This window comes from Exophiala bonariae (genome assembly GCF_035927105.1).
Source record: "Exophiala bonariae strain CCFEE 5792 chromosome Unknown scaffold_6, whole genome shotgun sequence".
Lineage (NCBI taxonomy): Eukaryota > Fungi > Ascomycota > Eurotiomycetes > Chaetothyriales > Herpotrichiellaceae > Exophiala > Exophiala bonariae.
Window position 1 is genome coordinate 913,905 of NW_027042481.1, and position 24,994 is coordinate 938,898.

At 50.3% G+C, this 24,994-nt stretch overlaps 10 protein-coding genes across 10 annotated transcripts; 5 read left to right on the plus strand and 5 right to left on the minus strand.

Annotated features, from left to right (window-relative positions):
* Window positions 1–61: 61 nt before the first annotated feature.
* On the minus strand, window positions 62–2,138 carry LTR84_011779 (uncharacterized protein; the record flags this gene model as incomplete). The annotated part of the gene is made up of 4 exons (XM_064855307.1): window positions 62–806; window positions 864–1,219; window positions 1,271–1,742; window positions 1,822–2,138. The coding sequence occupies 4 exons, from the start codon at window positions 2,136–2,138 to the stop codon at window positions 62–64; spliced, it is 1,890 nt and encodes a 629-aa protein (XP_064708896.1).
* Window positions 2,139–2,931: 793 nt separating this feature from the next.
* LTR84_011780 (uncharacterized protein) lies at window positions 2,932–4,746 on the plus strand (the record flags this gene model as incomplete). The annotated part of the gene is made up of 5 exons (XM_064855308.1): window positions 2,932–3,122; window positions 3,181–3,243; window positions 3,300–3,733; window positions 3,786–4,468; window positions 4,543–4,746. The coding sequence occupies 5 exons, from the start codon at window positions 2,932–2,934 to the stop codon at window positions 4,744–4,746; spliced, it is 1,575 nt and encodes a 524-aa protein (XP_064708897.1).
* A 1,169-nt stretch (window positions 4,747–5,915) lies between these two features.
* LTR84_011781 (uncharacterized protein) lies at window positions 5,916–7,568 on the minus strand (the record flags this gene model as incomplete). Its single annotated transcript, XM_064855309.1, has 3 exons — window positions 5,916–6,631; window positions 6,652–7,432; window positions 7,506–7,568. The coding sequence occupies 3 exons, from the start codon at window positions 7,566–7,568 to the stop codon at window positions 5,916–5,918; spliced, it is 1,560 nt and encodes a 519-aa protein (XP_064708898.1).
* Window positions 7,569–9,369: 1,801 nt separating this feature from the next.
* LTR84_011782 (uncharacterized protein) lies at window positions 9,370–10,301 on the plus strand (the record flags this gene model as incomplete). Its single annotated transcript, XM_064855310.1, has 4 exons — window positions 9,370–9,539; window positions 9,607–9,684; window positions 9,733–9,814; window positions 9,873–10,301. 4 exons carry the CDS (start codon window positions 9,370–9,372, stop codon window positions 10,299–10,301), a joined length of 759 nt encoding a protein of 252 aa, XP_064708899.1.
* A 9-nt stretch (window positions 10,302–10,310) lies between these two features.
* Window positions 10,311–12,635, minus strand: LTR84_011783 (uncharacterized protein; the record flags this gene model as incomplete). The annotated part of the gene is made up of 7 exons (XM_064855311.1): window positions 10,311–10,774; window positions 11,094–11,221; window positions 11,270–11,494; window positions 11,550–11,682; window positions 11,730–11,929; window positions 12,000–12,468; window positions 12,521–12,635. The coding sequence occupies 7 exons, from the start codon at window positions 12,633–12,635 to the stop codon at window positions 10,311–10,313; spliced, it is 1,734 nt and encodes a 577-aa protein (XP_064708900.1).
* Window positions 12,636–14,197: 1,562 nt separating this feature from the next.
* LTR84_011784 (uncharacterized protein) lies at window positions 14,198–14,893 on the minus strand (the record flags this gene model as incomplete). The annotated part of the gene is made up of 1 exon (XM_064855312.1): window positions 14,198–14,893. The coding sequence occupies one exon, from the start codon at window positions 14,891–14,893 to the stop codon at window positions 14,198–14,200; it is 696 nt and encodes a 231-aa protein (XP_064708901.1).
* Window positions 14,894–15,405: 512 nt separating this feature from the next.
* Window positions 15,406–17,127, plus strand: LTR84_011785 (uncharacterized protein; the record flags this gene model as incomplete). Its single annotated transcript, XM_064855313.1, has 1 exon — window positions 15,406–17,127. The coding sequence occupies one exon, from the start codon at window positions 15,406–15,408 to the stop codon at window positions 17,125–17,127; it is 1,722 nt and encodes a 573-aa protein (XP_064708902.1).
* A 305-nt stretch (window positions 17,128–17,432) lies between these two features.
* LTR84_011786 (uncharacterized protein) lies at window positions 17,433–19,224 on the minus strand (the record flags this gene model as incomplete). The annotated part of the gene is made up of 4 exons (XM_064855314.1): window positions 17,433–17,554; window positions 17,609–17,784; window positions 17,836–18,779; window positions 18,835–19,224. 4 exons carry the CDS (start codon window positions 19,222–19,224, stop codon window positions 17,433–17,435), a joined length of 1,632 nt encoding a protein of 543 aa, XP_064708903.1.
* Window positions 19,225–19,803: 579 nt separating this feature from the next.
* Window positions 19,804–21,506, plus strand: LTR84_011787 (uncharacterized protein; the record flags this gene model as incomplete). Its single annotated transcript, XM_064855315.1, has 2 exons — window positions 19,804–20,064; window positions 20,127–21,506. 2 exons carry the CDS (start codon window positions 19,804–19,806, stop codon window positions 21,504–21,506), a joined length of 1,641 nt encoding a protein of 546 aa, XP_064708904.1.
* Window positions 21,507–22,391: 885 nt separating this feature from the next.
* Window positions 22,392–23,717, plus strand: LTR84_011788 (uncharacterized protein; the record flags this gene model as incomplete). Its single annotated transcript, XM_064855316.1, has 1 exon — window positions 22,392–23,717. The coding sequence occupies one exon, from the start codon at window positions 22,392–22,394 to the stop codon at window positions 23,715–23,717; it is 1,326 nt and encodes a 441-aa protein (XP_064708905.1).
* Between the last annotated feature and the right edge of the window lie 1,277 nt (window positions 23,718–24,994).

Here is a 24,994-nt window from a genome sequence, read left to right on the forward strand (position 1 = left end):
GTCAGGTTTCGCCCTTCCCAGATGGTTTGAAATCCGAGTCTGTGCAAGTACTGTAACTCTATCAACGATGGAAGGTTAGTCCATCCAACAGTGCCTCAATCAGCTGCAATCTATCCTCCACATCCTTACTTTCTCGTCTCCAAAACCGGAGCATTTCGATCACTTTGCCCACGGCCTGACGCCATCCCTCAGGCATCAAAAGGGTCAGCTTCTCCGTGCGAGCTGCCCCCAGAAGAATAAATGCGCTCCGTGTACATGATCTCAACATTAACCAAGTTCCATGGTGCCGGTAGAAAAAGCCTTGCTCATTTTTATCAATCCGTTCCACACATATCGCCAATGCCTTGTGCACTAAGGCATCCATCGTCGCCGCTGGCAATGTTGCCGTCCGGTCCGCAGTGTCGGGGTTCACAGCAGCAACCACGAAAGGCCAATACATCATCTCATAACAATCCAGAAGGTGCCCCTTCAGGATGAACTTCAACGAGTGGTGCAGTTCGCTTTCTTCACCCACTGATGGTGATTCGAGCTCAAGCGATTGAGGAAGCGACCGGATCCAGTCCGCTGCTTGCTGCTCAAAGCCGAGCACTGTTTCCACCACCGCTGACAGCGAACTTGATGGTTTCGTATCATAGTTGTAATTCAGAATGCGGTTCCCGAGTCGTCGAAGGGCTATCTCAGCAAGGTAGAAGTACCACACAATTTCTCGTTGGGATCGAAGACCTTCCGGTGGGGAAGGGAAGAATGCAGGATACGTCAGATCCCAGATTGAGGTTTCCGATACGTTGAGCTCAAGCCGAAGTTCGCTAAAGGAAGGTCAGATGTCAGTTCTCGCTCTTCGGATCCAGGTGTACCAGACTTACAGCTCGGATTTGAAACACGTCCAATATATGCTCTCCCTGAGTCGTTGTTCCCCTTCCTGCTCGGCACCAGGTGAACCTTTGCCAGTATAAAATGCTTGACAGCAAGCGAGCGCCTGCACAAACATTTTCCAAGCTTCCATGGGTCGCAAGGTCGCCATCAAATACACCCCAGCAAGGAAAAAACATTGTGCTTCGAGCACGCCAGTCCTACACAGCAAGAGGCCCATCCGTTTCTGTGCTGCGTTGAAAAAAGATTGAGATTGTTTGAACTGCAGACTGCTCCGGAATGACGATGCATTTGGTTGGTGACCACCATCAAAAGCACTTACTGCCGATCCATGAGCGTATATGAGAAGCTTTGCAGAACATCAGAACACCAGAACTTTCTGAGACACATCAACACTCACCAATAAGCACGATTGTGCATCCCACCCTATACCATTGAAGCGAGCGTCACGCATATACTTATGAATCTTCGCCTCTTCAAGCACAGGATTATAGATGAATACATTATCCATAAAGCGTGCAACCAGGGTTTCTTCCGCGAAATGCTCATCGAATTCAGTCGCCATAAATAAGCCCGCCTGAGATCCATCTTCTGGAGTGTTGAGCAGCGACTTCAGATCAAGGTTCGGGTTGAGATCGTCAAAGACACTCCATGCCAAGATCCCTTCAATGTTCATATGACAAGGAGTTGGATCCTTTGTCCTTTCCAGACTAGGCGAGTTCAAGGTCTTGAGCCGGGATAAGGCTCCTCGATTTTCATCTCCAAGGTTGCTGGCGGGAGCCGAGGTACCCTGATCAGGATCACCACCTCTTCGTAAGAGCTCTTCAATCGTATTCAACTTATCCAGGATCGCAAGACTCGCAGAGTCGAAGCTATTCAAGTCAGGGAAAATGGTCTCCCAATGGTCTCTCATTGAGATATGAAACCGAAGATGTGCCGCAAAGTACATACCTAGAGTGGTCCCCTTCGGTGTAGGTGCATTCCGCACCAATAGCTAAACAGCTTGAACATGATGGTCTTTCGTTATTACACTTGGTCCTCCGGACACGACACTTCTGACATGCTTGTATAGCTCTTTTCCGCGGATAAGACGACTTGATCCGCGTGGCTGCTCGCTTCTTGGATTCTGGCAAGGCATTGTCAGCCTCTAATGTGTCGAACTTTGCCGTGTTCGCGTTGCCAGAGACCGGCAAATGGGAATGGGAGCGAATCTGAGGCTCGAAATCTATCTCGTTGGCATGAAGGATGTTTCGAAGCGAGCTTTCCATGCTCGTTACGTTGTTCACCCGGATTCTCCACCAGATCAAACATAAGAATCTGGGGAAGTTGGTCAGATTGACTGATGATGGGGGGCGGATTACCGGACTTCTTTAAACTATGGGCGGAGTTCTGGGGGAGCTGTCATTTGCAAGTTAGCTTGTTGGGTGCCTATTGCAACTGGAGGCCATCCACAAGTGCGGGGGAGATGATTCAATCAATCGGCACGAAACAAGCACCAAATGTGAGCTGTGGAATCAAGGTCACAAACATGATTCTGCAAGCCACGTTCAGAACGAGCAACAGAGACTTTCTTTCATTCCAGAAATCTGACTGGAACCGCCCCCGTTAATCATGGCCTGACCGATGTCGAATGCACAAGCTCAGAAAGCTGTGGGTGCAACACCACTTGTCCCTTCTAGGCCTAATTCTACTTCTAGGCTTCGAAACACCCTGATGCCACAACTGGTAATGTCATTAACGGCCGGGGTCGGCGCCCATTTTTTGGTCAATGCAACCCAAGGTTCCCTAAACATCCCCAACCTCCGCAACAAATTCCCCTTCAAAGGTATTGCGGAATGCCGGGTTAGCTTCACTCTGCATCCCCAGCTGGAGCATCATGCCTTTCATCACCAAGACTGTTGACGTTCGTTTCTAGAATATGCATGGAACAAAATCAGGAGAACATCAAAATGAGTTAAATAGGACCTGATGTTCGACATTGACCATTCTTTTCACAATCATCCAGCTTTGTAAAGCTTCTCTAGCTTGTTGGCTTTCAGTACAATTGGACAAGGATACCCCATGGAGAAACCTGTTGATCACCACAGCGAAAACAAGGCTATCAGCTCTGTCATAGACGATGTCCCTCCCAAAATCGAGCAGGCACAAATAGCTGCTGCAGAGGAACACAATCTCTCAGTATGGGGTGCCTTGACCCAGAACAAGAAAGTTGTCTTTTGGTGTATCTTCTTTGCTTTCAGTGCCATTGGCTGGTATGCCAGAATCATCCCCTCGTTGTGGGAGTCATCGAGCTGACCGACTTTTGACCAGGGGCTTCGATGCACAAGTTAATGGTGGCATGGTTGGGGTGCCCCAATTTCGACGAACTTTCGGGTAAGCATGCCTCAGTCGGAATGACCTTTGAGAAAGCACCTACTCATCCTTGTCAGTTACATTTCTGAAGATGGACCAGTCATTCCTGCTAGTTGGCTGGCTGGGTTCAACAGTATTTCAAGCGTTGGTCAGTTCTTTGGAGGCTTCGCCTGTTCCTGGGTGTCGGATAGAATCGGCAGGAAAGGCTCCCTCCTCGTAGGGCTGGTTGTTGTCACCGGCGGAATCTTTGGTGAACTCTTCGCGACCTCTCGCCCAGCTTTCTTGATTGGAAAACTCATCCTCGGTATCGGACTGGGATTCTATTTAACCATTGGCCCACTTTACTGTTCTGAAGTGGCTCCAGTTGTCATTCGTGGTATGGTAACTGGTGGCATCAACTTTGCAATCGTCATTGGCCAGCTGTTGTCAAATGCGGTTATCAAGGGGTTTGGAGGTCGTGAGGACAACTGGGCCTTCCGAGGACCCTTTGCTGTGCAATTCCTCTTCGTTGGTTTGTTTTACTCTTCGTCTGTAGCATGTTCTGTGTATTGACGATATTTCAGCAATCCTGGCCGTTGGGCTTCCATTCGCCCCAGAATCACCATGGCATTACGTTCGCCAGAACCGCATTGAAGATGCGAAGCTCAGTCTTGAACGCTTGCATGGCAAAGATGTTGACGTTGGCCCCAGACTGGCTATGATTATCAGGACCATCGAAGAAGACAGCGAATTATCACGATCAGGAAATTGGATTCAGTGTTTCCGTGGCACCAACCTCATCCGCACAACGATTTCGGTCGGAGTGTTCGCCTGCCAGCATCTCTCAGGCATCGTCTTCGCGCTCGGCTTTTCGACGTACTTTTTCGAACTCGCTGGCATTCCACTGAACCACGCTTTTGATCTCGGCGTTGGAGTTACGGCATGTGGAGTTGTTGGTGTCGTGATCTCTTGGAGTGTGATAAACACTGTGGGACGTCGAAAGCTGTTCGTTTGGGGTATGATTGGCATGACGATCGTGATGGTTCTGATGGGGATACTGGACGTCGTCCATACATCAGCAGCTCGTTGGGTTCAGGCATCGTGCACGGTAGTGTATGCGCTGATTTACCAGATTACCATTGGAGTAATTGCATTCGCACTTCTTGGAGAAGTCTCGACCCCAGCTCTCAGAGCTAAAACCATCGGTCTTGCTACGGCTTGTCAAGCCGTCTTCGGCACGTTGATGAACATCGTGGTGCCATACATGGTAAGTCTTCATCATCTGAAAACCCCACCAGAACCCCTTCTTGGACCTCTGAGTTGACTTCTCTCGCTCTCAAGGTCAACCCTGACAAAGCGAACCTCAGAGGAAAGGTCGGCTTCGTCTTTGGCGGTGCCTCGCTTCTCGGCACGATCTGGAGCTATTTCTACATCCCGGAGCTGAAAGACAGAACCTTTCAAGAGATTGACTATCTTTTCCACCACAGAGTGCCTCCCAGGAAGATGGGGAAATTGAATATCGACGATATTACGGATAGTGCCTGAGCTGTGAGTGACCAAGAGCGGAACATGCCGAGAAAAGAGGGTGAGAGAGACCGGCTTTGACTACGTCCTTGTTTTCCTTCTTCGTGGAGGACGAAATTACCTAGTCCTACAATGACTAGCAATAAGACACCGGGGATGTATCTATACATACTTCATCATCTGGGCACCGCCACAACATCAAACCTACGCCCCTGATCAGCCTTGACATCGCTCTTGAGATTCAAAGAGTATGGGGTTTTTTAGATCTGTGGCTCAACAAGCATTTCTCTCCATGTAAATGTATCCGTGAGATTCCAGTTTATTTACAGCAGAAACCTACCTGCTTTGTTCAAAATGAGGCTCGTCATGTGAAATTGTCTATGAGACACCAGATCCAAAGCCTGCTCCGTGCACTGAAGAAAAGGAACAAAGGAACATCAATCCTCCAGAGACAATGATATACCGTTGGACTCTTGCCATGAAAGTCCGAAGGAATTCTCAGCGTTATTGAGCAGCTCATAGTGTACAGACAAGAAAGCCCCTCGGAGACGTCATGTGAGTTGGGTTGGGTATAGATGGGATGGACGATGGATGAACACAAGGCTGCGTAGGATAGATACCTAAGGTGTCGGGTAAGTTGACGAGCCCTGCCGTTCGTGGGCTGTGCTCTTGGAACTAACTTGGGCTAGGTCTATTTACAACTAGGCTAGCGATAGATAGCGCAGGAAACGGAACCGAACGGGGTGGCATGGTATTGAATCGCTGGAGGAAGATCATGTGTCTTGTGCCCGTCTCAGCCTGAGTCTGGTATGTGTGACGAGCGACAAGGGAGGAGTGGCGAACAGGGCCAAGGTTGTGCTGTGGTCAGGGGGCGTTCCTGCCGATGGATATCTACATTTCCACGTGCTCAGAAAGCCATGTATGGATCGACGGCTCAAATCACAGGCTCATTCGAAATATATGTATGCATGTGTAAAATTCTAGCGAACATAAGGGGCTGCAGGAGAAAAGGGGCATGCTTAACTAGTCGACAAGGCTGAGTCTGCCAGGGAGAGAGAGGAGCCTCGAGTTTTCTTGGCCTGTGATGGCTGGGTCCCCACAATGCCCAGACGAAGGGTTGCCACCCTGCCCTGGACAAGCCCGGGATCTAAACCTATCCCCACTATCAACATACGGCGTGGGATTCCGAATCAAACGGCCTCTTTCTCTTCATAGCCGACATCCTTGACGGCACGCATGTGGTTGAAGCGGTCCCTGACGGTGCCGGCGGCCAAGGCACTATCGCGAATCTCGTCCTTAGCGAAGATGAGATCGATTTCCTCAAGGGTCTTGCCCGTCGTCTCGGGACACAGAAAGTAGACGAACGGAATGGCCGCGGCGCAGCTGAGCAGCATCCACAGCCAGATCTTCCAGCCGACGTTCTGCAGCGCGATGCCGCCCGCGAACACGGTGATGAAGCTGAACAGCCACTCGCCGAACGCGCCGGCCGCGCCGCCCAGGTGGCGGAGCTTCAGGGGCGCGATCTCCGGCCCGTACAGCCAGGGCACGCCGATCCACCCATAGCCGAACGCGAAGTTGTACACGACGATGGCGCCCACGGCGACCCATTGCGTGGCTTGTGTGGGGTTCGGGAGCCCGATCATTGCGACGAAGATGATCATGCACACGGTCAGGACGGCCGCGGACCAGATCAGCACGTTGCGCCGCCCGACTCGCTCGATCGTCCACGGGAGTGGGAACGTGCCGGCTGCGAACCCTGTGTTCATCACTGCGGCGAGGAGTTGCGACAGGAACGGGGATAGGCCGACTTTGTCGAAAATCACCGTCGAGTAATACACGGACAGATTGATGCCTGATGGTCCCACCTGGATGTTAGCCTTGGTCTGGAGTATATAACCTCTCAGCGCTAGTGAAGGAAATACTGACCCATCATTTGCTGTAGCGACAGTATCATGAATGAAATTCTGATGCGCCTTCCAGCTCTCAAATCGCTTCTGTCCCAGATCAAATCAAGTGGGTTGAACTTGTTCTCATCCTGTTCCTCCAGCTTGATTGCCGCGAGAATCTCGTTCCGCATCGCTTGAACCTGTGGATCGTCCAGCGGCCGGTCGTGAAGACGCGACACCACATCGTCCCCTTCGGCCGTCCTTCCTTTGGCGTAATACCATCGAGGGGTGTCTGGCAAAAAGAGCAGACCGCAGAGCGAAATGATTGCGAAGATGGCTTGAAAAGCAATGGGGAACCGCCAAGACACCTGGCTGGTGAGCCGCGTGAATCCGAAATCGACCCAGTATGCTAGCGCAACACCAGAGATGAGCCACACACACTGGAGCGCCACCTCGGGCCCACGCTCCTTCTCGTCTATACTCATTTCTGCCATGTAAGTCGGAACAGAACAGCTAATAAAGCCTATGCCGAAGCCAGTAATTATGCGTCCGACGATAATGTGTGGGACCGACATGGCTGAGGCTTGGATCGCGGCGCCGATGATGGTCAAGCCGTCGCCCATCAAGATGCAGCCGCGTCGACCAAGAGGCATACCGAGCATTGTAACTGCAAGAGAGCAGACGGCAGCGGCAAGTGTGTATGAAGACGCAATCATGGGGATGACATATGTTCCTGTCGGGTGACCGATGGCGTCGAGGAAGGGCTTGGTTGTCTGGACACCGCCTAAGACACCAGCATCGTATCCATACATACAGAATGACTGGATTTCGTGTCAGTTACGAGTATATGTGACTGTACAGAGCGTGGATCCAGCTCATAGCTCTGCGACGTACCAAGGAACAACATATACTCATTATGCGGTAGAGTAATCTACCTTTGACGTTTCTGAGATTCATGGTGAAGAATCTTTAGCGTGGTCACTGAGATGTGTGAAAAGCCAGGACACTCGATGTGATGAGTAGGTAGAGGAAACTTGGATCAGATACCGAATGCGAGGCTTTATGTCAAGGCACGAGTACAGATACCTCGCTTCAAGATACGGGTCGTACCCCGCAAAGAGGAAACGAGATGGGTAGAAGATTATGTCAGGAACCAAATGATTGGCAGCGAGGGGTGGTTGTGTCCACAAGATTTCTCCTCCCCCGCATACACTACGGGGACATTCCATGCGGGTTTCAATTCCCGGGGGAATTGATCTCACGTGGAAATCGATGACCACTGAGCCTTGATCCAGAACCACGAGTCGGTGTCCCAAATGGTCAATAGCCAAGAGTATCTTCTTTTTATCAATAGAAAAAAAGTTGAGTTTGACTCTGTTTAGTATCTCATTGAGATTGTTTTCTTGTGTCGCATGCATTACTTATAGCGTAAGTAGGAAGCTCTTGGTCTGTGGACATGTTTCTTGATCTCTGCGCACAGAAGATGTTGAAACTCATGCTTGACGTGTGTCTTTATCGGAGCCGGGCTTGCTTGCTTGCTCTGTCATGTTGTATGGTAAGTTCACTGTTTGAGAGACAGTCGTGATGGGAGAACCCGTGGGAACAATAACCTTCGACTTCGCTCTGTTCAGGGTTGAACGCTGGGTGGAAATCCCACTGCCATTCGCTTCAAAGATCGACACAACTGCTATGTCTGCCAATTTGGAGAAGGACACCGTAGTTGTTGTGAGATAACTCGCAGATGGAGAGTAAATCCGTAGCAACTATGCAATCTTGTCGTCATCAGCTTCGATGTACAACTTCCCGCTCAGTGGCCCAAGACAGTGGCCACTATTCTGGCTCTAGTTATGATATACAGGGACGACGACGCGACGAGCTTCCTCCGGTAACGTGGGCTATGTGAAGTCTGCTCATTTGAGCGCAGAAGACCGCTACATGACTAGTGTTGTGTAGTCAAAGCTGGTTTTTCTGGTTTTCATCAGATACGGGCTCAGCAGTCCAAGCGAGAGAATAAGCCATGAGTAGCAGCATGATACGCAGGATGATCCGATTGTTTGCCTCCTTGCTTAAGCTTAATTAAGAAACTATGTCTCCATTGCTTGGTTCATAATCTCTCATCCGTTCTTGGGGATAGGTGCCGAAGTGTTCGATCTGGGCCTTAGATGTGCTTGAAACATGGGAACTGCCAGGAAAGATCACCCGGGATAGATGAAACGCCCGCCGTACAATCCAGAGCCGTGGACGATAATTAATCGTGTTGATCCGATATAGGGAAACGATCCAGTAGAGCGGGTTCCAATTTCCGCGGATGTCAACGATGGAGGTCGTGTGGAGAATGACATGTCCATGATGACCTTGCGGGGAATATGTGGGCAGCCAACATCTTCGTTGTAGAGGACTATGGGGTAGGTCACCAAGTTTAGTGGATTGGATGTGGCTTGATTCTCAACTCTTACACTTGAAGTGTACACTCAGTGTGCATGCACTGACCTCCTCGGAATCAAAGTGTTGACAGGTACAGAGTGGGCAACTTCTCACAATTTCCAAGTACACCCTTCAGCTTGGTCCGGTATTACGTGCCTCTTCCCAATACCAATACGATTCAAGTCAAGCCCGTCGGCGCCCTTAGGCTGAGAAGACCATTCCAATGACCCAGGCAGATTGCACTGATAAGTCGAAGGAGAGATCGATACAGAACTTGCTGTCTTTAAATGGGAGAGTAACTGTGATCACTGGTATGCAATGCACACCAACCCAAATGTTTCCAAATTTGACCGTAACAGGGGGCGGACGAGGAATTGGCCTGTCATTGGCTCGAGCCGCGGCCGAACTGGGAAGCGACATAGCAGTCCTTGACATGCTTGAGCATCCGCATGATGAGTTTTTGAGCATTCCTGACGAATTCACCGTTCGGGCGAAGTATTATCGGTAGGCAGATGGGCCCCTCAGAATATCTCGAATGCAGAACAAATGTTGACCAGCCGACCTTGATTAGAACCAATGTGACCGATATGGGAAGCTTGACAACAGCTTTCGATCAAATCATCCAAGATTTGGGGCGAATAGACAATTGGTAAGCGCCCCTGATAATCTCAAATTCCAGGATGCTGATAAAGCCCAGTGTCACCGCAGCCGGTATTGTCCTTGATAAGCCATTCCTCGATACCACATGGGAAGAAGGTACGAAAATCCTCGAGGTCAACGTGAGTCAAGTTAAAAGACGATTTGACGATCCCGAACCCCTAATTAATGACCCTATAGGTTTTGGGGAGCTACTTCGCGGCTCAATTGGCTGCGAAGCGTATGCGTGATCAGAAAACGGGTGGAAGCATTGTACTCATAGCCTCGATCTCCGCAAGTGCGGCTCTACCCACCCAGAAGCTAGGGATTTATGGCGCTTCGAAAGGCGCCATCAAATCTCTCTGCCAGCAACTTGCAGTGGAACTCGGACCCTTAGGCATTCGTGTAAACTCGGTGTCGCCAGGGTTCATCGAAACAGAGATGACCAAAGGACTGGCGGTCACTAATCCAGAGATCATTTCTGCTTTCAATTCCGCGACACCTTTGCAACGTATCGGGAAAAGGCAGGACCTTAAGACACTTGTTGGATATTTGCTGAGTGATGCTGCGGCATTCACAACAGGAAGTGACATTTTTGTCACTGGTGGCTTGCACTCTGGCCATCTTTAGCGGCCTCTTTCAAGCATTGTCTGGATCGTGAAGATTGATTTGTGCCTCCTGAGTCGGGAACTGAGGGAAATCCAAGTTGTTATAGCCACTCCAAAATAAAGTGTCAAGTGAGAAGTCATCGAAACTTGAATCCATGAAGTTAAATGCCTGTCCAGTTTCAGACATGCCCGGATCAAATGCAGAAACATTCGTGTCGGTGGAGGCAGATTTCCTCCGTATATAATGCTCATCTTGATTGCTTTCTTTGCGTTTCTTCTGCATGTAAGATCCTGAATCGATATTTTCGCTCCAAGGATTATGTCGTTTCGCCTTGGATCTTGACCGCCGTAGAAGTTCACTTTTCATCCCCATAATCACTTCATGTGCTCTTGCCGCATTCCTGTACACTAGTCCTATTTCACTGAGTGCTTGACTGCATATTTCCAAATTCTTCCACGCGATATCACTGCGGGCTTGATCCGTAGCCCCACAGGCTGTGAACACGTGTATGAGGGTTACCGTAAATATGAGATGAACTGCCTGAACATTTATCCTCCTGAGTCCGTACAAACGACGGTATGTTTGTAGAAGTCGTGCCACCGCATTGGCTGAATTGGTGCAGGTATCTCGGGTCGCAGCTATTTCAGATGGTGAAAGACCAATGAGCTTCTTTGCAGATGCAAAAAATGGTCGTGTTGTAATAACTAGAATGCAATGGTACTGCATACTGATCTTTGTAAGTGACAAATTTTTCGTATCGCAAACGATAAGCTTACTGAATTTGGAGAACATGGGGAAGGTAGACAGTATTACTGTCGAACTCATCCACGTGCAGATTCAGTGGAAGATCCATCTGCCACTGTGAGAGAGTGAGTCGCATAGCACTGGCAAAATCATAGAGCTGTCTTGGGCTCTTGGGATCGGCCAAACCATCGGGATATCTGCCAAGGTCAACGCATAATCCGGCATACGAGTTTGATAATACTTACAGTGTCTCACGAATGATAGTCATGTTAGCACACAGCTTGACATTCCAGATCGCTATCTCATCGATCGGATCTAGCATGCTGATCATATCGAGGCCTTCACTTTCGTCGATATAGGGGGACCAGTACTTGTGTGCTTGTGGCGAATTGGGGTCAATCTCGCAAAAGGAAACTGTGATGTTCTTGTCGTCCAAACCAACTGGTCGTCCAACGTACAAACTCCACATTCTGATGTTGAATAAGTCACCAAACTAGATCTTCAGCGAAGGGAGTAATTACATACCGATCGTGGACAAAAACGCCACCCCAGACCACTTTGCGGACAGCTGCCTCCTCCTCTTCAATCATCCCGGCATTGACATATGGCTGTGGATCAAGATGTAAGCCGAGATCGACAGCTAGCCTTACGGCCATGCCTAGCGCAACGTTAGATACTTTCCAGGTGCGAAGAAGATGAACATACCACTGTTCAGCCATCCACGAGCATCTCTTGTCAAAGCAGCTTCTATGGCACTCAATATGACAAGTGATTGGACGGTGGAGATCGTGGGAGCATCCATTTCTAGCTCGAGTAATAGTTTGGCACGGGTTGCAAAAAAGTCCGGAAGGTTTTCTGGCAGTTCTGGACAGTGCCGACCTGTCAACGTCGCGCCGATGGAACACCTGTAATGGTAAAAAGGTGATAAGTCAGTAGTCTGAAAGTGCGCCTTTGTAGTCTCAAATCTTCACCCACATTGCGTTGGTCAAAACTTCTGAGTACACAGAACTTGTGGAATTCGTTGCCTTGCATCTCTGTCGTTCACGCCAGAATACACGCTCATCCACAACATGGATACTTGGATCTTCCCAACACAGATAGAGTTTCAGCAAATGATCCTCGAGCTCCTCACTGACCTGGTGACCGACGCCACCACCAATAAGAAGATTGGCACCATCCTCTGAGGCAGAGCGAAACTTGGATCTTGATAAGGACATGGGACCATTATGCAGGATATGTAAATTGGAAGTTGCACCATAAAATCGAAGTTGGCCATCTTCTGCCAGCTGTAGAGAGCCTATCCGACCGGAAAGCTGGTCCATCAACGCTTCTGAGTCACCATTGGTGCTGGTATTGCTAGTTTGGTTGGGAATGGTGATCTGGTCTGGGGAAGATTCGTACGATACAAAAGTATCTTCGGGAAACGTCGTGCTCGATGTATTTTCTGATTGACTTTGGGTTAGCTAGGCAACAACAACGAGATATGTCAAACCTACGTGGCCATGTCATTCCATCGTGCTCGGGCTCGTACTTTGGAAGACTTCCCTCTAGGTCGGAAGGACTCCTCTTGGGAAATGGCAGTACTGATGGATTAGAGTTATCAACGCTCATTTGATGATGCATTGGTGGTGGACTTGGTAAGCCAATGCCACTTTCAACAAGCAAGGTTTCCAACTGTTGACAGTAAGCTGTCAAAGCTTGCAGGCGTTCTTTGGGTGCTATCTTGCGTTTGTCTTGTCCATGATTGTAGACACATTCCTGGTCGTACAGGACACAATTTGAGCATCTCGGAATAGTGCCATCACACTTGATCTTTCGGCGTCTGCAATTTGAGCAGGCGGTAGTAACGTGCTTTCCTTTCTTGGCCAGGGTTTCTTCGCTGGAAGCAACGTTTGACGACATTATGCATCAAGGGTTGTTTTGAAGTTATACTGCATCATGGTCCAAGCCAACGTCACATAGGCGGTAAATGTTGCATCCTTTCATGATCACAAGGGTATGGATACTTAGTAACTGAAGTCGTATCTACGAAGTCCTTTGACGATTTTGCGGGGCATCAGCCGTTCGGCATTACCGCGGTACTTAAGATACGGATAAAAGTTATTGCTGAGAAATCCTCCTAATGATGCCAAGGAATGAGGTTTACTACTACTTCGGACACGCCTCGAACTCTTTCTTACCGACCTAGGTAGAGTACCTGGGTATCTTCGTTAGCCGCTCACAGTACAGCAGTTGAAAGACACAAGCATGATTCGACGACAATGGTCATCTCTAGAAGCCAGAGATTAGGCACCATGACTGTAGTTCGAACCAGAGCCATGAGCAAAGCCGAGAGGCTCAAGGTTGGTAAGGCACTCGTTCGCAACTTGAATGCTCAACTCATGGACCCATTGATTCTAATGTAGCCCAAGAATGACTTTTGTCCGTATGGAACTGTGGAATCCGGAACTTTTTTGATCTTTCAGATCGATATCTTTTGCTTGGTCCAATATGTAACGCAGTCATCGTCGCAAACTTATTCGGTATCTTTGACCACCTCAACCTGAATCACATACAGTTCCAAACCTGCGTCAACATTCTTTTCGTCGGTTACGCCTATCATAGAGAGCTGGAGATGGTGCCTGATCATTCAGCAGACAAGCTATTTTCTTGTGCAACTAGCATCGACCACGCATCCTAATGAAGCCGGTCGACCATTGATCTATGTCCCGCCTTGCATGGTCGTCTCGGTGAGGGCTGAGCATTCCAATGTCCTCAGAACATCCTTATCTGGACAGGCTTGCAGGGTGTTTCTTACGCCTGTGCTGGAGTTGCTCATGCATTTAGTGGCCGGGTTAATGCCCGCTTTCCTGTTGGATTTGCCGACGCAGCAGCGTACGTTGTGACAATCAAAAAGCGAAAATGAGATCCTAGCCTGGAAATCTCGGCTGCATTGTGTGCATCAGGTTGGCGATATGCAATTACGGAATTGGCTTTCTGGAGAGCGCTGGTTCACTGTGACCCAGCGACTGAACCGCCAACAACAACCCTGGAAACGGCTCCTTCCGGGGTCCCAACATCGTCAATGTGCGTCGTCGTCCTGCCAGCTACTCCTAGAGAGTGTTAATGCATTATCGGTTATCGTTAATTCACCATCAAAGACTCCGCCTGCAGGAATGACTCCCACTTCACTGTCATACTGCAACCCTTCTCAAGCTGGACTGTATGAACTCCATCGCGGCCTCTTTTGCGTTGAAGACTCTGGGAATCACCTCGTAGATAGCCTTTTTTTGCGCAAGAGAATACCCCAAACAATCCATGATGACCGTGTCAACCCCTAACTGGAGCAGGTGCTGACCCATATTGTGACACTCGAGCAATGAGGACTGCGGCGAAAGAGTAAATGAATGTATTTGGATGGTGGAAGGAAGTCGCAGTCTCCAACGGTGCCGCAACAGCTCTTGCTGCTCATCGACGGGAACCAAGACTGCGGTCCTTTCAATCTGACTCTGATACTGCTGAACTCGATCGCGGAGAAGATCTCCCGGCATTATGACAGGTATCGTCGTGTTGCCCAAATCGAATTGCCCCGTACACGTCAGCAGCAATGCTGCACATCCTATATTGACACCCTCCTGAACCCCCTTTTGCAGCTCTGGCACCAACGCTGAGCTAGACACCAAGACTCGTTGCCCAGTTCGTGTGCAGGAGCTTATTGGAAGTTCACCCAGCAAAGGTTGAAACTGTGCGGCCAATTCTTGATCGTTGTATGCATCCAGCGGTGCAATGGTGACAAAATCCATCTCATCTTTGAGCGCAAGGAAATCCTGATCCGGTATATTCTGACTTTGACCGATTTCCAAGAGGCCAATCTTGGTGCGGACAGCCATGGTAGAGAGTGTCACCCTTTGCTCACGCTTTCACGAGGTAGATGATGACGCCGTCCTGTTGTTACGTTATCACGAAATAGTCAATTTATGGAAGTGTAAGTGTCCAGTAATCGAGGAAATTAAGCCTCGTCAAATCAACTGAGCTTATGGTAGGTTGTGAGGGATATCCGATTCACAGTGGGACGAGTCCGTCGCCTTCTGCAGGCGACTTGACCTTGTACCGCGGGCGGTGATCGAACACGTAAAAGTGATTTGAGTCTGCCCGCGGCCAAGAATTCGGCCGCCTTCCTTATCAAGACTGCACGACTCAACCAATCACACCACTTGTGTAGGTGGAACCAGAGATACACTGCCGTCTTGCCCAAATCGTCGTAAGCTCTCGCCCAGAGAGACACCGAACGTTCTCAAGAGTCGCGACTGTTATATATTTTGACGCCCTTGCCTGATTCCCGAAACGATGCAGTCAGATCGTCCCTCGCCTGTCAGACACCAAAGGGTAGACTTCCTCCATCATGGCTCTGAAAAACCGAACTCAGACCTACTACAAGAACTGGGCCGTGCAGGTCAAAAAGGACCTCCAGGTCGAGAAGGGTAGGGGAGACGGAGAGGATATCAGAATCTGGTCCAACCAAGATCTTGATCCCACTCCTCCCCACAAAAGAACCTGGCACTGGTGGAACTACCTCCTCTATTTTGTCGGCACAGGTTTCAACAACTGGCAAGGTGGTTCAGCCGTGATCGGGGTTGGTCTGGGCTGGCAGGCTGCCATCGCCATCGCCTATATCACTCAAAGCATCTCGGGTGTCGTTCAGGCCCTCAACTCCAAGGCAGCTGCTCGCTACCACCTGGGCTTCCCTGCCATTGCACGTTCCGTCTATGGCATGTGGGGAAGCACATACCAGGTCGCCGTTCGATCGATCCTGGCCGCTGTTTGGTACGCCACCAAGACGTATGAAGGCGCCAGTTACTTGAACATAATGATGAGATGCGTCTTTGGCCATGCGTACACGGACATCCCCAACCACGTTCCAGAGAGCATCGGGTACACCACCAAGGACTTCCTCTGCTACTTTCTGGTCTGGATGCTCTACACCCCCTTTTTGTTTCGCCGACCGTACCAACTCCGCAACTTCTTCACAGGTGCCTGCTTCGCGAGTTTCCCTGCTGTCTTCGGGTTGTTCATCTACTGCATCGCCAAATCGGGCGGCAAGCTCGGGCTGGCCGAGAACGCCGGTTCTGTCAAAATGGACACAAGTACTACTGCGTGGCTGGTCGTATATGCCATGGCGAGCTCGATCAGCAACGGTGCGGCATATATTGAGTCCGTTCCGGACGTGGCTCGATGGGCTGCCAAACCCAACTCAGTCATTCCGGCAACCTTGTTCTGCAACTTCATTTACAACCCTTTGGCTGCCGTGCTTGGCATACTAGGAACCTCAGCCTTGCAGAGCGCTACAGGAGAAACTATCTGGAAACCATGGGATGTGATGACGCTCATCCTCGAGGAAAACTGGACCTCAGGAGTTCGCTTTGGGGTCTTCCTGCTCGCCTGCTGTTGGTTCTACCTGGTCTTTGCTCAGAACATCTCCTCGAACATGATTCCATTTGGTGCTGACATCTCTATGCTCTGGCCCAAACATCTGACAATGACACGAGGCTATATCATTGTCCACCTTTTGGCGTGGTGCATCTGCCCTTGGAAAATCTATGTCTCGGCAGAGACCTTCTTCAATTTCATGGGTGCTTACGGCATCTTCATGGGTCCAGCTGTGTCGATCATGCTGGTGGAGTACTACCTCATCAGCCGAGGCAATATCTTCGTCTCGTCCATCTACATCGGCAACTCGAAGAACCCCAATTACTGGTACACTGGAGGTTGGAACGTTCAGGCTTACATTGCCTATATCTTTTCGGTCGGTCTCTGCTTTGTCGGCTTTGTGAACAAAGTGGGAGCCACCGTCCCAGCTGCGGGTGAGAAAATCGGGTATCTAGCCTGGTTCCTCTCCTTCACTTCGGGAGGCGTTGTCTATTATCTTGTTAATCTCGTCTACCCACACCAGAACGTCAAAAATGTAAAGGAACTCAAGTGGGAGGAAAATGCCGATACCAACGACGTCGAGATAGCCGGGATTGAGGTCGTGCGCAGCCAAAGCGAAACAGCGGATGTGGAAAGAGAGGCATACGCAAAAGCGTCAGACAACAAGTACGTTGTCGCATCCTCCACTACAGACTAGAAGAAACGTGCACTGGTGTCTATATTTCAGGATCGTGGAGGAAGCGCGGGCTGGAAATTGGGTGGGAGCCAACGACGAAACTGGTTGCAAGTGCCGTAGGTGGTACATAGCATTCTGTCTAGCCATTCCCTTATGTTCTCGAATGTTGTAATCCTTCAATTGCCTTCAATCTTTTATGTCTCTTCATCAGGATTGCTTGGAAGCTACTTTAGTGTATCAGATATTTTATGGCCACGAGTATTGAGCCTAACAAATGCACCAGACAAATTTGATATAGCTCTTGTTCCTACAGTGCACTAGGCGCACTATCTGTGGTGGATTATATCGTCAATGCGTTGCGATATAAGTAAGCACAATTCCTCCTGCCATGGTAATCCTACTATCTGCAGCGCGAGAGGGCTATTGGCAAAGACTTCAGGCCCTTTATCTGCGTGACGGTCAATAAGCTTGGGAGACGAATGCGTGGACTAGCGACACCTACATAAGCTCTTCAATTCCTCGTCGCCGAAGTCGTAGGGAAAATTTGGTATCTTGTCGTAAGGTGCCCGAGCGTACCAAGCTTCATCTGCAACATCTTTCTCGAGATTGACTTCGCCAGCCGGAACGATACAGCAAGGGTAGTCGAGTAAGTTGTAGATGGCGGAAAGGGCTGTGGTTCTGTGAAGACATTAGTATGAAAAATCTATCCCAAGACCGCCCCAGACTAACATGTATTGTTCATGAGGAGGTGCTGGATGAGGCGACGGGGCCGTGATTATAGCGTCCAGGTCGAGTTGCTTCCACCTTCTCAAGTAATCTAGACGAAGTTGCTTCCTGGCTCGATGATTTTTCCATATCTCAATGGGTGTCAATGGTCTCTCTGACCAACCGGTGGCAAGTCGAGGTACAGGAGGCTCGCCAGAGATATCCAATGCTTCTCTGACCCCGACACCACCCTCTTGTGTGTACATAGTAAAGATGATACGAGCACCACGCAAATGAAGATCAGACCAGTCCAGGACTATCACATCATGTCCTGCTGCTGCTAATTTTTCTTGACTTTCTTTCAAAACGCGGAGCACGGGTGGAGTGAGGTGTGTGATGCCATCGTCAAACAGCAGGCCGAGTCTTAATTTCCTGCTGATACCTATTCTCGAGTTCCAAGGAATTGGCACACAGTCGGCGTCATTGTTCCACGGGCATGCGCTGAGAGCCGAGCTCATGAAGAGACTGAGGGTCTCGATATGGTTGGCAATTACTCCTGTGCAACCCAAATTGCTATCCGAGTAGCCCACTCCACGAGATCCCAGGCTTGGAATCCGGGTGGCAGAAGGTTTGAATCCATATACTCCATTCCACGATGCAGGAAGCCGAACCGAACCGCCTCCGTCCGTGCAAACACCCAAAGGAGAGCCAAATAGTGCGATCAAGGCACCTTCACCTCCAGAGGATCCACCCGCGGTCAATTGACGATTTGAAGGATTTGTAACAAGCCCAAAGACATTGTTTGTCGATTCAACCAAGAGCGTTGCTTGGGCGAGATTGGTTTTGACAAATGGGATGGCTCCTGCTTGTCGGAGGCAGCGGATCACGAGAGCGTCCTCTTTTGCAACAAACCCAATTCTGGACACCAGACCAGATGTCGTTTCATGTCCGGCCACATCGAGACAGTCCTTCTCAACGTCAAACCTGATCTAGATCGGAACACGCGAACTTGGAAGAACTCACCTTCACAGAAATAGGTAGACCATGCAGCGGGCCTCTGACCTGACCTGTATCTGCAAGATACTTGTCGTGCTCCCGAGCTGTTTCCAGAGCCTCTTCAATGAGAAAATTCGTAACACAGTTCACCAGCTGGTGAGCAATCGTGGCTCGCTTGCAAAAGGCCAACATGACCCTTTCACAGCTCCATTGTGATTTCCTGACATTCGCCAGTATCTCGTCGGCGGAAGATTCAGTAATCTCGATATCCAGAGGACCGAGGATGCCACTCTCCGCGGGGATGCCCTTGACATTTACGAGACTATCAGACTGGAATGGGACAGGCAACTTCCACTCGTCTGGGATCTGGGCAGCCAACTGCTGGCGTCGCCTCGAGCCTTTGGTCTCCCACTCCATGCCTCAAAGACCGGACGACATTAGTACTCTCGATCTCCGGATAGACCATAGTTTCTTGTGCTCTGCTTGATCGGCTCAATATAAAGTACAGATTACGAATGACCCATGTCCCCAAGAACTGTGGGGTGGCGGCCAATTCATTGCCAAGACGCCAACGTCCGGGCTGTCGTGATTTCGACGCTCAACAAGCAAGCATCCTCAAGCAGCGATATCGACCCGCGGTCAACTTTGCACTCCTAAATTTCAAGTATCCAAATGGCTAGCCACGCAGGCTCCTATGCCAGAAGCATATCTGTCGAGAGGCAACCACCTCCAGGCGAATCGAACCGGAGAGACGAGGGGAGATCACGACCATACAGGTCCAAGAAGAAGCCGCCGTAACGTCCCCCATCGTTGTGTCTGCACAGAGGAACAAACACTCATATTTGCAGATGTGATGCATGTCGCCGTCGACGTATCGCTTGCCAGCGTGAGGATGAGAACTCTGCGTGCGCCTTGTGCAAGCACCGAGGGAATGATTGCACATTCCTCTCCAAACCTCAACGTCGCCCACAGCCACGGCCGATGGAGGTCTCAAACATGAGCCCAGGTGATGATCCAATTCAGTCTGATCAGCTTTTCCGGTCGCGCTCGACGTCTGGTTCACCGCTACGCCAGGAACCTGCAGTCAAGAGCACAACTTCAATGCCAGGGTGGACATGCCTCTTGTCCGGTCTCAGTGGCGACCAGAACCCGCACCTCCTACGACATCTGGCCTTTGACGACTCAGACATGTTTGGTGACCATCGGTGGAGGGTCTGGAGAGTTGACCCTCGCTTAAGGGGCGCGGCCTACCTGACGGTGAGAGAAAAATGCGCCACATTATGTTCTAATCGTCTCTGACTTGTTGACTTACGTTCCAGCTTTACTCTAATCAACTGCTAGATTGCAGTGCTGATATGTACAACTACGACGACATTGAGCGAGTCTTTAGCCCTTATCAGGATGAGTTGATCAACGTGTACTATACATTTGTTCACCCTTCTTACCCAATCCTGGAGAGAAAGGAGGAATTTATCGCCCGTCGCACTCAGAAGCAGATACCGTGTTCACTGCTCGCGGTCGTCTACAGCCATGCCTGCTACTTTTGGGAGAAATCTCCCGCCTTGCGCCACCTCATCTGCCCAAACGCATCACGGCTACGACCCTATATTTATTCGATTCTGACTGTCGAGATCCGAACCCCTAACTTGAACGTTCTCCAGGCTATGTTATTGTACTTACAGCTTCCACCTCTTATTATTCGAGAGTCGAATCATCCAGGTCATTGGGCAATGACCACGCTCGCCGTTGCCATTGCACAAGATATTGGACTTCATGTTGACCCTGAGAAATGGAAAATTTCGCTACAGGAAAGAAAGCTACGTCGAGTTTTGTGGTGGAGCGTATACGTGCACGACAAATGGATGGCTCACTGGTTGGGGCGCCCATCGCATATCAGAAAGGGAGACTGGGCAGTCCAGCCTTTGACGCTAAGCGATTTTGCGAACGCGGATGGCATGCTTTCTGTAGATGAAGTCGTCCAAGGCAAGATTTTCATTACTTTGTGCGAACTATCAGAGGTACTCTCCGAAGTGCTGGACAGCTTCTACAGTATTCGATCCAATGTCGAGGAGATGGATATCGAGCAGAGCGCCTCGCTGGCCCAGGATTTCATGGGCCGACTGCAAAACTGGCGAGAGACGAACGGGTATCTGCGACTTCCAGAAGCCAGGACCGCAAGCGCGTACACGGCCGCGTTAGCTGGCTGCGCTGTGGAAACCCTCGTGCGTAGAGCTCACGCTGCGACGTTTCCAGGCGAGGCTGGGCTCGACAGCAACAGCGATCCGATGGCGAGTATGATGAACCGAGTCTTCGAGATGATGCGCGACATCCTGGAGAACCGTCCACCGCAGAGCCGGATGTGGTTGAGCTACAACAGGGGCAACCTAATGACGATTGGTTCTCACCTCATCACCATGGTTTTGAGAAGCACAAACGATGAAGAACTTGAGACGCGTCGTGGCACCCTCTTGGAATACCGTGGCTACCTGGGCAAACTCGCCGAGGACGAGCGAGATTTCGAATTTGCTCGCCTGCCGCTTCGGCGCCTGAATTTGATCATTTCAGAGCTTTTTGGAAGGGACGATGAATTGGTGGACGACATCGACCCCGGAGAAGCCGACGATCTGTCTGGGGCTAGGACCACTTCTGCCATATGCAGAGCGGCATTCAACGTCGCTGTGGCTCCCACGCCGCCTTGACAAGTGCTACGTGCACCATCAGCAGGCTCTGCGGGCTTTTACTTGTCATTGCACTTCCAAGACACCATATTTCATGACATCGCACTTGTGGATATCTAGGCTGTTTACCAGTGTCACGTTTAGTACTAGAAATGCAATCACAAGTCCTTGCTCATTCATTGAGGGCAGCACTAGGGTGATAAATGGATATTGTGTCACCTTTTCTTTCGTCCCCTGTACGAATGATGGACTCTAGACAAGGTTGCTCGAGTCGAGTGATACCACGTTCTCGTAAAGATCATACGAGTGGCCCTGGATCTAGTCAGGAACTTGGCACTAAATAATTGGTGGTTTGCTGTGGAAGGCCAATCCTTGACGATATTCGCGTACGTAAAACGAATGGTCGATTGGGCGGCAGACCACAAAAGGCCGATTGTGCACCCAAAAACGGCCGCGGGGCGAGATCGTGTCTTGCACGAGCAACCCTGGATATCGCAAGATGATGCATGATAATCTGGGGATGTGTCTGGACCAACATGTTCATGCTCTACCGGCACTGTATCTGTAGCGAATCACTTTGCATACAGTGCAAATAAACCGTGGTCTTTGACTTCTATGGAGGGTTGTCGAGAGCATCGTTGAGTTCGAGCCAGCGAGCTATCCCCACACAGCACATTTTTCGTGACCCAAGTTTTGGAAGTGTTAATTAAGCGCAGTGGTTCTGTTCGAGTAACAATGGAAATCACCGGTCTGTTTTGGCGCTGTTGAAAACTGCTCCCTTGGCCGGTCTTTGCTAAACAAACTGTAATAATAAATAGCAGCGCTACTTGATCGTCAATTCTGTTCACCCACAGAGTCGGATCCCCATCTGTGGCATTTTTTGGGTTCACTTCCTGCCTCGCCGTCATGTCCAGCCATCTCGTCTTCAAGAATTGTAGCTCCCAGTTCCGGGCGGCTGTGTCCTCACGAGGCAGGGCTCAAGTTTGGCAGCAGGCAATCTTTCTTAGTCGAGGAGCGGGATACACATCTGCGCGCCAATTTGCATCACCTTCGGTAAAAGTGAACAGTCAGCGCCTGTGGGACTCGATTCATCACACTGCGCAATGGGGCGATAGTCACGATGGTGGCGTGAAACGGCTCACTCTGACAGACGATGACCAGAAGGTTCGCTCGTGGTTTGCAGAGACGCTGACCGCGGTTGGCTGCAAGGTGAAGGTGGACCAGGTGGGAAACATGTTCGCCGTTCGACCTGGGGCCAACATGGCGCTTCCTCCCATCGCAATGGGATCGCATCTCGATACCCAACCGGCAGGGGGCAGATTCGATGGCATACTCGGGGTTCTCGGAGGAATCGAGGTCATGAAGGTGCTACATGAGAACGATGTTGTCACTCAGGCCCCGATTGCTGTGGTCAACTGGACCAATGAAGAAGGCGCCCGCTTCAATAGTGGAATGTTGGGCAGCAGCGTCTGGGGAGGAATGATTGACATGGACGAGGCTTACTCCATACAAGATGTCGAGGGCACGACATTTCAAGCCGCGCTGAAAAGAATTGGGTACTTGGGAAATGAGGGCGCAAGTTACAAGACCAACCCTCTAGCTGCCCACTTCGAACTCCACATCGAACAAGGCCCTGTTTTGGAAGACAAAAACAAAACTCTGGGAGTCGTCAATGGTGTTCAGGCGATGGGCTGGACATATATCACCGTTCATGGACATTCTCAGCACTGTGGCACCACGCCAATGGATAGGCGAAATGATGCGCTCCTCGCAGCAACCAGAATGATTCCACAGATCAACGCCATGGCGCGTGAGGTTCAAGGTATGAGCACCGTAGGTGTCTTCAAGTCAGAGCCGTCGAGCCCGGGGACAGTTCCGGGCAAGGTTCGGTTCAGTGTCGATCTTGAACACATCGACAACGACACCAGGGATCTGATGGTGAAAAGAACGAAAGAGATCTGCGCGGAATTCGCAGAACAAGAAGGTTGCCAAGCCACCTTTGAGGATACCTGGGCCAGTCGAGGTGTACGCTTTAATCCACTCTGTATCGAGACGGTTACAGAGGTAGCTGAGGAACTGGTTGGCAAAGATGGGTACGAAACTCTCCCTGCCGGAGCAGGACATGACAGCGTCAACACCTCGCATCACTGTCCCACATCGATGATCTTTATTCCCTCCAAGGGCGGCGTTTCTCATCATCCCTCCGAGTGGTCAACCCAAGAGCACTGGTAAGTATCTCCTCAAAGATTGTTTAAAAGACTGTTGCTGAATTCCTTGCAGCACACTCGGAGTAGAAGCATTGCTTCGTACGGTACTGAAATTTGATAAGAAGATTTCGAAATAGCGCCTTATCTAGCAGGCCATGATCAAGGGTAGCTGGGTACAAATCGTCAGCTCTCAGATACATCCCGATCCGGACTCGAAGTCCAATTGAGCTGTAGTGTGTCGTCAGGGATGGGCTCCCGATGTTGAGGACGCCGGAATATGATTTCAGAAGGGCAATCGACCTGTGGCGTTGATAGCTGACAAAGATGATCCGCAGATAGCTGGTATGGCCAGTCGACCGCGACGAGGGAACGGTTCCATAGATGTTTGCTTCCGGTGTGGTCACTAAACGGGTCGAAGTCGTCAAGAGTGAACGGAAGAAATAGTTCTTGCTCTTCAGCGCAGAAATTATTCCACGTTAATGAGCCATTATTATTCATCCACGACTGGCATTGCGCTCTCATTGGGTCGAAATTCGTGAAACTATCGTCTGCTTGGGTTCCATGGGGACCATGGACTGAGCCAGACGAGGGGCTGGCCCTGCATTGATCAGTGTTGAACATATCGAAGTATGGTATTGGAATAGCCTCATTGTCTGCTCGTTGACCGCTCGTCAATGACTGTTCCGGAGTATGAGGGTTGACAGAATACAGCCTGTTGCCGACTGTGTCTTCGATTTCAGCGTGAGACCTCGCATTTGAAGTATCCGCATTTCTCGTGATCTCCGCTACGCGGTCAACGGTGGCGATGATACATCGCCGTCCCAGTTTCCCACACTGAGCGCAGGCGCCGGCGCCGGCGTTTGACACCAAACATCTGATTTTGCGCTTCCGACAATGGTCTGTTCTTGGGGTTAGTGATCAAACTGTATTCGAAGGTTGCACACAACTGGTATGTTCCTACATACCACAAGCTTGAGATGACCGGTAATATCCTAGCTTGTTTCCACGAGATTGAGCTCTGGAGTATGGTCGACTCATTTTCACGAGTTGGAACAAGTGAGGAAGGGAAAGAGGAATGCGGAAGACCAAGCAGGCACGCCTGGTATCGGGGATGGATAAGCGGCAGGGGAATGAGTATTTATCAGGGGCGGAGAGACCCTCGACCCACAAACGGTAGGTAAGAAGCCCCAGGGGTTAGACCATTGCGCTTGCAGCCGAACACCGCCCGAGGGGCCCAGTAACCCTGCTTATCGTAGCCTTATTATGGGTTGATGTCAGTCAATCCGACTTGCCTACGTATTT